At 36.4% G+C, this 13,872-nt stretch overlaps 1 protein-coding gene across 1 annotated transcript; it reads right to left on the bottom strand.

The window, feature by feature from the left end:
• Positions 1-11,753: 11,753 nt before the first annotated feature.
• LOC142608037 (germin-like protein subfamily 1 member 7) lies at positions 11,754-12,805 on the bottom strand. Its single transcript, XM_075779741.1, has 2 exons — positions 12,622-12,805; positions 11,754-12,327 (listed from the first exon to the last, which is right to left on the bottom strand). Exons 1-2 carry the CDS (start codon positions 12,746-12,748, stop codon positions 11,792-11,794), a joined length of 663 nt encoding a protein of 220 aa, XP_075635856.1. The 5' UTR covers positions 12,749-12,805; the 3' UTR covers positions 11,754-11,791.
• Positions 12,806-13,872: the final 1,067 nt, after the last annotated feature.

The raw sequence follows: 13,872 nt of genomic DNA, 5'->3' as shown, positions 1-13,872 counted from the left end.
GAAGACAAGGTTTGGCGTAACTTTGTTGGAGCAAGAAGTTTGGAGGGCTTCAGTTTCCTCTTCGATAACACATCGGCGTGTTATCTTTGTGTTTGCATCTTTCTTCCCTTTCTCTTTACCTTTTAAAAATTGATGTGTTTGTGATTAAATATGGTTTAGAGTGTGTTACCTATTTGGTTATAGCTTATATTTCATTTTTCGCACATATATTATTTGATTATAAGCTTGTGTTGGTAATTTTGGAATTGGAGGTCTAAACGTTCATTGGTGTTCCTGTAGTTTCACAAACGGAGCATATAAGACTCGGTAACTCTTCAGCCACTCTCAATTTGAACCTTTCTTTAAACACTAATAGTCTGTACACAATTTGAAAAGAATCAAATTGGACCATTTCAATGCCATTGTGTAGTTTTCATGTTGCTTTTTCCAAGCCACAAATAAACCTTACTTTCATAGTATATTTAACACTGGCACCTCCTCATGTACAAAGTGCTTAGGGATTTAGGGGGGAAAGAGTTCAAGCTGCGAGATTAGTAGCATATTGTAATTATCTCTAAAAAAAAATTGAGATGATTGACAGACCCATGTATATATCTTGACTCTGTCCTTATTGGGAATGTTTAATAGTCAATGGTGTGACCCATATAATTAAGAATTTGCTTGGGTTGAACTAATCTTATTGACATGATCTCATCTGGTGGGTACTAATTACTAAGTATGTTTTAGTGGTTTATTAGATTTAATGGTTTTCTAGAACCAATAACTACCAAGGCATGAGATATATATACTCTTGTCGGTCCCTTTTTGTTATTTTCACTTCATGCTATGGTTTTCTATGATGTAATTTTTATGAATGTTTGGTCAATACCATAGTTAAATCATTTTTGTTACAATTCATGGCAAGATCTCTTACATCGAAACGCTTATTGAATTTGTTGCATGAACCACAATGAATTCAAAAATAAAAAAAGGGAAAAGAAACAAGTTAGACATAAACCACAATGAATTCAAAAACAAAATTATATAAAAACTAGTTTAGATTTATAATATTCAAGCGAAAACTTGAAATGGATCCATCTTAAATGATGTCATATAATGTATCCCTTTAATTGAACCATGAAATTGGTCCAATTAGGAACAAATTTATGTAATTGACATATTTTTTGACAGAACGCATTTTATTTGTATTTGGGTCTTAGTTCTAGTGTGTTCAAGAACATCATGAAGTACTTCTACAAGTGGTAACAAGTAATATTATTGAAGACATAAAAAATACTCAAGAAACAATACAAGAAAAGATGGAATAGAAGAACTCAACACATAGCTCGATATCTTCAATTTATTGAGATTAAATGAATCTCGATACATCTCGATCTATCAAGATTAGTGAATTTTAAAATTCTTGATCTATTTTCGGTCCCATGATGACCATTCTAGGGTTTCCACCTCTAGGTTTCTAGGGGATATAAAAGCAATATTTTATATCCTTCTTCAAAGACACAAAGACTCATATTGAGATACACGTTTTACAGGAGCTACTGTGACTTTTTGTGCACCTTACGTTTATGTACCAAGCTGCTTCCAGATTAATAAGTTTGGATTGAAGAACTCTACATCAAACAACAACAATCAAGTTGTTATTTTGTTAGTCACGTACTAGGATCCATGCAAAGGAAAAGCCTCTACAAGAACAAGTCAAATTGAGTATTGGAGCTAATATTGGTATAGGTCAGTAGGTTCAACCATAAGTTGGTATTTTTTGAAAAACCTATGGGGTAAGATTCATTATACTTGTAAGTTGTAACTGGTTGTTTTTTTATTAGCAGAATTTTTGAGAGTGGTGACCTAAAATTCACTCAGGGGGTTTTTGTTTGCAAAGATTTTCCCCATCGAGATTAAATATATTTTCCACTACATCTAATTTAGTTTGTTTAATTTGATTGTGCCTCCACATTATTTGCATGAAATTCAAATAATTAATCAAATTAAGTAATTGAATTAATTAACCGGGGTCAATTTATTACCTAATAGATCCATTTCGAATAGAGATAGTTATTTTCTTAATTATTAGGAGCTCTTAGGAAAACATGAATTTTTTAGATTAGTGAACTCAACAATAAAAATCCTCTTAAAAAAATCTCAACGATAAAAAAGACATGTTTATGTTGAATAAATACTAACAATTATATATATATATATATATATATATATATATATATATATATATATATATATATATATATTGTGGGCACAACGGGGAGTTACCACCTATTTTACAATGGCCTAAAAACCATGAATATAGCATCCTCTTGGGAAAGGAATTTTTGATCTTACTACCAGAGTAAGGGTTTAGAGTTTAGGTATGGTTTTAGGAAGGTGTTAGGCACCCAAAATTGCCCAACCCTAGGGGTGGCTTCCACTCATTGTGTCTTATGTCTTAATCCTATTAAAGGTATATTCAATATTGTATCTACACACACACACACACACTAGCATATATCTAAGCATACAATTATGGCATCAATCATCCCAAAACCTAATCATTCATCTATCATGGCATATCACAACCCAAGCCTAGCATACATGGCATCTCATATCAACGTAACATTTATATAGCATCATATCTGTTAGGACATATGTGATTTGATGTTTGGAACATATGTCAACATTTTATGTAATTGGCTAATTCTTTAATAAAAAGCACTTTTCTTGTAATTGGGTAAATCTAGGATGTGTTTAATACTTCAAGAAACAAGGTTTCAAGTTCAAGTGTTAAATTCATGCAAGTCTGTCCAAGATTCAATAAGGAAATGCTGGATTTTAAATCTCGACAGCTAGTATCTATCAAGGTTTAAAATCGGCTAATACCTATGGCTCGACAGCTAGCTCGATAGATGGCTATCTATCGAGATTTATGAAACTCAGTTTTTCAGAGCTATTTTTCGTCTAATCCATGAGTATGTGTTTGGGCTTTCTTTTCTCACAACCCTAAACATATATAAGGAGTATTTTAAAGGTCATCTGATAACGTCTTAAAATGTATACTTGTTATATATTTATGTGGACGTTATCTCCTTATTACTATGCTTAATTTGTTTAATTAAGCCATGATTTGCATTAGTCTCTATTATTTATCTTTACATAATTTCTTGAATAAGATGTCATTCACTGTGTGTAATTTTCTACTTTCAGGAAATCATGTGAGAAAGATGAGTTTACAGGAATTTGCGAGAGAATGGAGGCCAAACTAGAATTAAAGTGGAGCTAAAGGATCATGCTTAAATTTCTAAGGAGGTGCAGCTGGAGTGCTTGTATCGTCTACTCTGATTGGAAGCTTCAAATAAGGAAAAAAACCAAAGAGGCAGAATCTGAAAAGGAAAAATCTGATTTGAGTACTGATTAGTATTTTGGGCATATCTCACTCATAAAAAATCCAATTGACACAAGGTCAGATGGGTTGGAACTGTGACTTAATTATCTACAACTTACCAGTTTTGTATTTTTCGAAATTCACAAGGTTTGAAGGCCGAAATTAACTCACAAGTTACCGCTGTAAACCTGGACGGAAATTAAAAATAGTAAAAGTTTTATTTTCTTAGGACACTTAGACATGAGGGTTTTGAAGGGAGGCTTTGTAGAATGAATTTTGGGCAGAGAAAAACTTGTATTTTCCTTTCTCTAATGGCAGCCTAAACTCTTTGCTAGGGTTAGGGGTTATGTTTCTTCTAAACGATATGAATATTCAATGTGATTCTTTCTAGAGTTTTATCAACGACATATTTCATTGTTCAATTAAATTTCTTTTGATGTATTAGTTCTTCCACGCTTTCAATAAGTTCAATCATGTTTTTTTTATTGTTTAGATAAATTTCTAATAGTTTCAAATAGAAATCAGATTTTTAAAGTGAATGGGTTTTTTTGAAAAACTTTTCTAACCGCATTATTAATCGAGGTTATCATGCGTTCTTGAATTGTCTCAGTTCAACCGAATCATAAATTTTTAATTGTATAAGAACAATCAATTATGAAATAGATATTTTCTTAGATCACAAAGAATCTCATATTGATATAGGGAAACACCCCGATGCCCTAGTATTTACATTATTGAATTAAATCAGTTTTTATTATTATTCTTGTTAACAATCACCTAGCAAAAGTACTTTTCTTCTTCACCTAAATTGTTGTTTAATTATATTGTCTTTGAATTTACCTTGCTCCTTGTGGTTCGAACTCAGTACTCCGAGAATTATATTGCTACGATCTCATACACTTGGGAGTGTGCAAGCACCATCACAGGTAGCACAATCAAGAGAACAGTTGCACAAGAGCATAATTCCACAAGAGTGACTAGAATCACCATAGGGTTTTGTGACCAAACAACTTCGTGATCTTCACCGTGTGATGAACTGAAGAACTCTACAGCTAACATCATTCTCAAGTTGGTGATCAAGTCACGTATTGGGATCCTCACATGTTTTGGTTAGTCACGTATTGGGAGCCGTGCAATACAAGGAGAGATTGTCACTACAGAACAAGTCCAATTGGGTATTGGAGTAAGCGTTCAACTGTAAGTTGGTATAAGGTACTAGGATTCCTTTACCTGTAACTACTTGTTTTAATAATAATGGATTTTCGGAAGTGGTGACCTTAAAATCACCCGGTGGGATTTTTGCCTCGAAGGTTTTCCCCATTCGTAAACAAATCACTGTGTTATTTAATTTCCGCTTTTAATCAATTAATCCATCACTAGGGGTTAATACATTTTTTGGCCTATCAATATCACATCCAAGGTAGAAACATTGGTAGCAAAGTAATCATGGCAAAAACACAAGCATAGAAAGATCCAAGTAGCATGTGATTGCATCTATACATTAAAATTAACTCATGCAAACAAACCTGTTCATATCTATCGTTGAACATACATCATGCGTGTCCATGTGAATGTATGACTTACCTCACTTATCTTGCTACATCTTAGTACCTATGACATTAATGCATGAATATGTGAATGCATGTTCATTGTCGACGCCTGACCTCGAGATGGCAGAACTGTCACGGGCCTTTGTCCAACCACCCGCTGTGGCGACGTTCCCGTGCACATGGAGCCCCGTTGGAGGGCCCCTCTAGATGATAGTTGTGCATGCATTTGCACGGAACTTCAGGTGCTCTCTCTCTTGGTGGAGGAAGGTAGGTCTACGTTTGGCATTATGGTAGGATTCTAGAACAAATTTTAGGTGATTACCAAAGGTGATTGAAGTTGCCACCAATCACTGGGTTTTTCTAAGGTGTGATTGGTGACCTGTTTCTAGTTGATTTTATTACCAATCCTAAGTTAAGAAAAATGTCATTTTTCCTAATCTAATGCGGATGGAAAAATTTTTTTGATTCTTGAGTCTGGAAGTTTGGTTACGTGTGGGGAAGGTGTTGGGCACTCCACAATGCCTATCCAAGGACAGTCCTTTGTTTTTATAAAACGTTAATTTTTGGAAATTGGCAGTAAAAACATGATTTTGGCATTGACTTTTGGGGCTTTGCGTGCATGGAGCTTTGAGGTTTGGCTTTTGAATGGTTATGGTCCCAATCTATGCTTTCCTAAGGCATATGGGCAAAATACCAGATTTTCACGTCAAAAACACGGTGACATGTCACCTTGCTTTCGCTACGGAAATTAGGCATGGCTTGCTTGGGGTGACATGCGCTGTGAAAATCACATCGAAAAGGGGCGAGCAGGTATATATATACATACATCATGCACAATACAAGTACACAAAGCAGGAAAGTAAATTCCTACATACCTAGAGCTTGGCCCAAAATATAAGTGCAGGAAAGTAAATAGGGGTCGTCATACTCTAGAGATGAGGACGAATGGTACACAACATGATATACCTAATAGAAACTATCTAAGAGAGAAAGGGAGGAGGAAGTAAGGGGTTTAAAAGAGTACATAACCAAAAGGGGTAAACTAAGCTCCTACACCTACTGTACACAGCCGCTTGGCTTATATTGACATGCTCGCATCCTTGCCCTTTTTTCTTGCACTTGGGAGATCATGCCCTAGCTCCAAGCATCCTCGCTCCATGTGTGTACATGCAAAGACAAGAACAAGAAACCAGTAGATAAGTGATGGAAGGAAAAGGTGCGGATAGCATATGAAAGAAGCATAAATCCAATAAGCATGATAGACATGGCAAGCACATGAACAAGGAAGCAAAAAAGCAAAAAGCAAACAAAAGGTGGTGTCTACGAGGGACAACTGTAGATTTGGATCGATTGTCCATAGCTTTATTTTGTTAAAGTATGGACGACACACTAGCAAGCAAGACTCATGCATGGACATGTAAGCAAGCGTGTAAAGATGCAAAGAAAGCTAGCGGATGGCACAAACAAGCATGGCAAGTATATCATCGCACGAAGCGAAAAAGGGGAAAGGTATGCATGAAGCAACCTGGCATCCGAAGACACATCCCAAGTGGTTACACCCAAACAAGGCCTCATGGGTGTTGGATGTAACCAAACAAGATCAAGTCTGCGGAGAGCGTCGAACATGGCAAAGCCTAGAACAAGAGAGGCTAACACAAACCTAAAGCATAGAAGCATGCAAGCATAGACATGAAAATAGGGTGATCCAAACCCTTTGATGTGGGCCAAGGTGCATGGACAATGACAAAGACCATAGGGTCTAGATCGGGTCCTAATCCTTCGGGCAAAACGCAAGAAAGAAAGACAAAGTGACAAAAGGGCTACAATAGCACATGGTATGACAAACATAGCCTAGGTCTAGGCACACAAAAATGGCATGGAGCGCACAAGTATATGGAATATAGTATAAAGCATGTGGAGAACATAGATCCAAGCACACAAGCGTGTGAAAGCATAAATTTAGGTATATAGGCGAAACACGCATGTAAACATGTAAATCCTAACACCTAAACATGGAAAAATATGAATCCAAGCATATAAGCATGTGAAAGCATGGATCTAACACTATAGCATGACAAAATAGGCATAAATACATAGATCCGAGCGAGGCATAGCCAAAACATCCTACTAGCATGTGAACATGTGACCTTAACATCAACATAGAACAAAAAGATAAACAAGGGAAAGGAAAACATGGCATAAAGCATAAACATGTAGATCGAGACAACAAACATGTGAACAAGCATAAAAACATGCGGGTCTAGCCAAACAACACATGGGAAAGATAGATCTAGGCACAAACATATGGCACAAAGCAAAAAGCACATAGATCGAGACCAATAAACATGTGAGCAAGCATAGAAACGTGTGGATCTAGCCAAACAACACATAGAAAAGATAGGTCTAGGCACAAGCATGTAGCACAAAGCACATAGATCGAGACAAATAAACGTGTGAGCAAGCATAAAAGAACATGGATCTAAGCTAGAAGGATGCTAGAAACAAGATAAAGCAAGAAACACGTCAAAGCGAACAATAAATCATGTTATTCAAGCAAAAATAGCAAGAACATGCTAGGAAAAGGATTTAGAAGGTTAGGGGTGTGGATGATAGCTAAAAAAACTACATCCACGCCCTTAATCCCCTAATCCAAGATGTAGAACCAAGGAGAAGAAGATTGAGTACAATAACACTACCTTGTATTGTTGGTGAAGATGCAAGAATCAAGAAGCTTTGATGTTTTTTTTTGTGAGTTTTTGGTGTGTTTGGAAGAGAGAAAACACGTAGCCAAAAGGCAAGAATCAGAAAAATGTGGTCTCCCATGGTTTGAGGGTGCCTAGGGCTATTCATAGCCCTTGACGCGTTTTTTGAGGCAACGGCCCTTGGAGGGCCACCAGCGGCCCTCCAAGGAATGCAAGCCTCAAAAGGCCTCTGATAGGGTTGATCTTGACATCCTTGGGTAGATTTTCATTTTCAGTTTCTAAAAAGGTATGGAACTCAAAAATCCAATGGTCGCATCAAAAGTTATGGCTGCAGGAAGTTAGCAGACGCTATTTTCATAGTTTTCTTGATATCTAAACCATTTTACTACAATTTCGACCCATGAACAGTTGTTGGAATGAGATTAAATAATCTTCATAATGGCATTAGTTTCAACCCGTTCTAACGGTCAGATCAAAATTAGAGTTTCTAGGGCCCACCCGGGGTCAACTCCGGGTCAAACTTGGTCAAAGTTGCTAAAAGTCTCCAAGAAGCTCAGGTTTGATGTAAGATCATGAAAAGTGTTGTTTTGTGTGGATTTTGACCTTTTTGACCTTCAGTCAACCCTATGTTGACTAGGGGAATTTTGGTCATTTTGGCTAAAAGAGGCACTTTGAGTGCTCTAGTATCCGAACGGGTTGCGCCACATCATTTTAGATGTTCTCGCGGCCCTATGGAAAGAAAATAATATTTTTGAATTTTTCGGGGTCAAGCACGCAAATCGATGGCAGACAAAATAAGGTATCAACATTCATGACATCAAAAGAAAGAAACAAAAGATAAAACCTAATTTAAACATGTGAAAGGCAAATAAAAAATAAACAGAGAACAAGGACTTATATCTGTAAAAAAGAATCAAAGCAGAGGCATAACATGTGAGATGAATGAAGAAAACAAAGCAGAAAACTTAAATGAGGGTCTTTGGGCAACGGTATATGCACACATATAGAAGTCTACGAGCTTAGGTCAAACACATTTATGCGCAAACATTGACTTGCGTGCGAATGCATAATGCATGCATGTGCAGGCTGGATCAGAAACCCTAATCCAAAACACAGAAAACACAGGGGAACAAGGCAACACTTAAAACAATAATTCTGACAACATACCATGCTTAAAAATACAAAAGCTCACTAAAACTAAGTTATATAAGCATAAAACAAACAAAGAAACAAGATTAAAAACATTATAAAAGAAAAAACGAAAAAAACTTAGAACTCAATACCTCAAAACAAAAGCTCTTAGACTTGATTTTTGACCATTCCCCTCAATGAAATCTATTCACAATCAATGAAAAAGTGATTAGTAATCTTGAACTCAAAGATTAAAGCCAGAAAAAACCTCAATAAAAAGAAATTTGACTTGAGGATATTTTGTGAAAAACTCCCTCTTTGATTCACTATTTCTAGTGACTCTTAGTGTTTTCTCTTGGGATTTTTGTCTGTTTTGAAAAGGTACCATATATGGCTATTTATATAGTGAAAATGGGGATTTGGAATGGCTCCTAGATGATGTGGGATTCGTTCAGAACCTTAGTTTTTAATGCAGAAAACTTGTCTTCCATAGTTTCTAGAACCCTACATGCGTGTGCAAGGTTGTGCCTACGTGTGCATGCATCATGGCCGAGCGCATAGGTTGATTCCAGCACGTGCACCTCAAGGGTTTTGTTGGCTTTATCTTTCCAAAAATAGATTTATTTTCCCATTAAAAGTTAAAATTTTCATTTTAACATTTATCAAGTCAATTTAACATTTGGTTGGTCGTTAAACCAACCTTGGGTCTTAGAATTTCAGCATCATTGGGGAACAGGGGCCCAAGTCGTAAAGGGTACAAAATGTGATGTCTTCATATATACATATATAATATGTCATTTAAGCTGCCCATATTGTACCCAAGAGTTTTGTAGATCAATTCACAATTGTTAGTGTTTCCAACGCAGACATTTAGAGTTCAGATTCCCACTTCGCCGTTGTAGCTATAGATTTTATTAATAGAAAAAAGTTGTCAATGCCGTAAATATACCATATCTTTGTGTTCTCTATATGATTATATATTCTATTTCTATTTTGCATAAGTGTACTATGTTAGGACATATTTTATGTAATTGGCTAATCCTTTACAAAACACATTTTACTTGTAATTGGGCAGATCTAAGATGGGTTTATTACTTCAAGAAACAAGTGTTCAAGTTGAGTATTGAAGCTAAACAAGTTTGACCAAGAAACAAGTGAAGAAAGTGTTGTTCATTAAAACTTGACAGAAACTCGACAGAATCCTTTCTATCGAGATTTAATGTTGAATCTCGACAGAAGTTGTATCTGTCGAGAATTACGAAATTGGACTTTTCAAATATGATTACATGCATATTGTAATATATTTGTGTAGGGTTTTTTTTCTCATAACCCTAGACATATATAAGGCTTATTTTAAAGGCTATAGCATTATGCATAGGATTATGCACAACATATGCAAATAGAATTCAAGCATATTGTGACCTAATTCATCATTTTCTCTAGAGAAGTTGCTGCATCTTTACGCTACGGGTTTTGTGACCAATGAGCTTTTTGATCTTCATTATTGATGAACTGAAGAACTTTGCAGCCAATATCTTCCTCAAGTTGGTGAATGAGTCACATATTGGGATTCGTGTAAAGAAGTTAGTCACGTACTAGGATCTGTGCATCATTGGTTAGTCATGTACTGGGATTCGTGCATTGAATGGAGAGATTGCCGCTACAATACAAGTCTAATTGGGTATTGGGATAAGGGTTTAATTGTAGGTTGGTATTTTGGGATATGCCATAGGGTTTGGTAAGATTCTTTATACTTGTAACCGCTTGTGATTGATAATGGTCGATTCTCAGGAGTGGTGGCCTTAAATTCACCTGGTGGGGTTTTGCCTTGGTGGTTTTCCCCATTCATAAACAAATCATCTGTGTCAAATTTATTTTTCGCTGCATTTAGTTATTTGGTTATTTATTTGTGCTACCATGTTATTGCATGTAATTTGATTGATTTATTAACTTGGGTAATTAATTAATTTGCAAGGGGTCAATTCATTTTAACCTAACACACTATAAATAACTCCACTGTCTACACAACAAATTGATATCAAATTTTCCATTATCTTAACACACTATTTAATTCCAAGTTGTTAATTAGATTAATTATGCAAGCCTTAGGTTAAAGAAATAATCAAACATATCATGCATAGCAGAAAAGTAAATAACACAAGATATGTTGACCTAGGGAACCTTATGAAATAGCCTGTTCTAAAGGAAAAACCTAAGGGGGACCAATCCCAAGAAGAACTATCCACTATTAGATCAATTCATAGTAAACCTAAGTAAAGTTTACAAACTTAACTCTGAATCCCACAAACTTCTTTGATATAGATCTGTTCCAACATGAACATCTAGTTCATGCTTTAGATCTCATGTACACTTGATTCCTGAAGCTTGGGTTGCAACTTGATTCCACACGTACTAAGAGTGTGAGTGTAATCTCCAGTAGAAGCTAGAAAGAGTAGAAGGCACATGTTTGCCAATTATTGTATACACATATAGAGCCTAACAGCAAGTTAATTTCATATGTGTGTCTTTGTGTTAGAAGTACTTCAAACCATCTACCTTATATGTATGTGTTTTTTTCTCAACAAAAAAAAATAATAATAATAAAAGTATTTTTCCTGAGTAATCAACTATCAATAAAGCTTAAATTTAGCGGCAACTCTTTACTTTCTCCATCACTGTCACATACTGATCATGCAGGGTAGAAACGTGAAAGATATAATGCTTTTTCATAATGAATTGTTGAACTTCCAATTTTTTTTTTAAAGTTGCTTTTAATACAAATTTTGTCAGTTTTAATAGGTGCTTGTGATTTCAATCGTTGTCGACCAACGTATATTCAAGATTTAGTAATGCACTAATTCCTCGGCATTTACTTGGACACCATGACAAATAAAAAAGAAAGATTCACAAGACAATATTATTTGATAATAATTATTTTTATGAAATTACGTATAAGGAATCAAAGTAAACTTTATTCAAACTCTACTTTGTAATGGTCATCATTCTTATTACAAATAATTTTACCAACTGTGGTTTGACTAGAATTGTTTTTTAAGATAATCAACTACATTCTTGTCCAACTGGAAGGCCTTGGTGAGAACATCAGGATTGATTGGAGGATTAGATCCAAAGACTGTGCTTGCTATGGTGATCAACCCAGGATTTTGACTGCTAAGACCGGCAAATGCAACAGCATTGGTTTGCCCTATGTTGAATTGGAAGTGAATAAGACCAATTGGGAATACAAAGACATCTCCCTTGTTGAGAATTTTGGTAAAGAGTTTGTTTGGGTTGGATGTGACAAATCCAACCAAGAGAGTACCCTCCATGACTACCAAAAGCTCAGTGCCACGTGGGTGAATGTGAGGAGGATTTAGGCCATATGGGGCAAAGTCAAGACGAGCCAAAGATATGCCAAGAGTGTTAAGACCCGGTAATTTATCTACGTTCACAAGATTGACACTTGATCCGAGTTTATTCGCAGTTGTGTTTCCAGGAATATTGAGTCCGGAAAAGAAAAAATCATTTGCTGTGACATATGTTGGGTCCTTGCAAAATTTTCCATTCACAAATACTACACAAAGAAAACTTTGTTATTGTCGGAAAGAAGACAGTTCAATAACAATGGACAATAACATGTCATGTAGGGGAAAAAAATATAATATAGATGATATAACGTAGGTGATGATAATAATTTCATCAATGTGAGGAACTTCATTAAAAACGATCTTGAAATAACGTAGGTGATAATAACACTTCAACGTACTGCTAATAATGAGCTGATATGTAGATTTGCAGTTCATCAAAAAAATTTAAAAAAAAATAATAATAAAAAAAGAAAAGAAAAAACGAGAGAGCATGTACATACCAGCAGAATCGGTGTTGTTAATTGCGACACAAAAGTCTTGCAAAGGACTAGAATCATAAGCAGAAGCAAGAGAAAATGCCAAAGCCAAAATGGCCACAGTAACAAGGTAAGGAACACCTTTCATCATTTTTTGAGGTTATGTTATCTCTATCTTATGGTATAACTAGTACTCTGCGTATTCTTGCTTGGGTGAGGGGTGGGAATATAGCATATGGGGATATGTCTATTTATAGATTGGAGTCAGTGAACTGGTCATTGTTTTCCACAAATGGAGCATATAAGACTTGGTAACTCTTCTTTAACCACTATTAGTCTGTACACATTAGAAAATGATGTGGGTAAAACTATCATGACGGTCTGGCTGGTATGATTAAATTAAGGTGACGGGTAATATGGTTTAAGAGAGGACGGATCGGTGGTAGACGGACGGAAAGAATTTATACATCGCTCTCCATGCCCCCTCAAACCACGCTATGAGATTAGGGCTGACATGGCCTTGAGTGTGATTCACGCAAACGTAAATACGAAGAATTCTTGCGCTACACATTAGCCTTAATCAAAGGAATTTTATAAGGAAAGGAATTCTTGAAGGTACGAGAATGGAAAGAGTTTTGGTCACAAAAGGAAAGAGCTTGGTAATCAAGGAAGAAAGGGCCGACTCTACACCTCTATAAATACATCCAAAATCCCCATGACTAAAGGTACGCACATTTGAGTCAACTCTAACACTTTAGGGTTGAGAAGAAATTCTAACTTGACCTTCGGAGGGTTTTTGGCCGGCACCACACCGGTGCTCTCTTTTAGCTCTCTTTGTTTTCTTTTTGCAGGATTGATTCGAGTTGGAGAGTGCTTGCAACTTACTGGTGATATTCTCAACCTCATCAGTTGGCGCCGTCTGTGGGAATCGAGAGTGAAAGGAAAACTGATTCGGCCTTTGCTCTATTCCAAAGACGAAAAGTTGCATGGTACTCACCAGATCAATGGCGACAGTCAACAATCAGGGCGAAGAACCGCATGCTACAGCGCTAGAAAGACAAGTTCAGACGCTTGCTGCTGCTGTCGAGCGCCTCACTAAGCAGAATAACGACTTGGAAGAGCAACTACGGCAGATGACCGCGCGCCAAAGTGCACCACAGGAGGACCAGGAAGTCGCGAGCCCGGAGGGGAGGGATGCCGTCAGGCCTGAAGGTAGCACCGCACCGACAAGACAGGAGCGGCAGGAGACAAACCCGCCGTCTGCTTTGGACTCCA

Source organism: Castanea sativa, chromosome 8 (assembly GCF_040712315.1).
Source record: "Castanea sativa cultivar Marrone di Chiusa Pesio chromosome 8, ASM4071231v1".
NCBI classification, from domain to species: Eukaryota; Viridiplantae; Streptophyta; class Magnoliopsida; order Fagales; family Fagaceae; genus Castanea; species Castanea sativa.
This window is presented reverse-complemented; position numbering and strand designations above follow the sequence as displayed.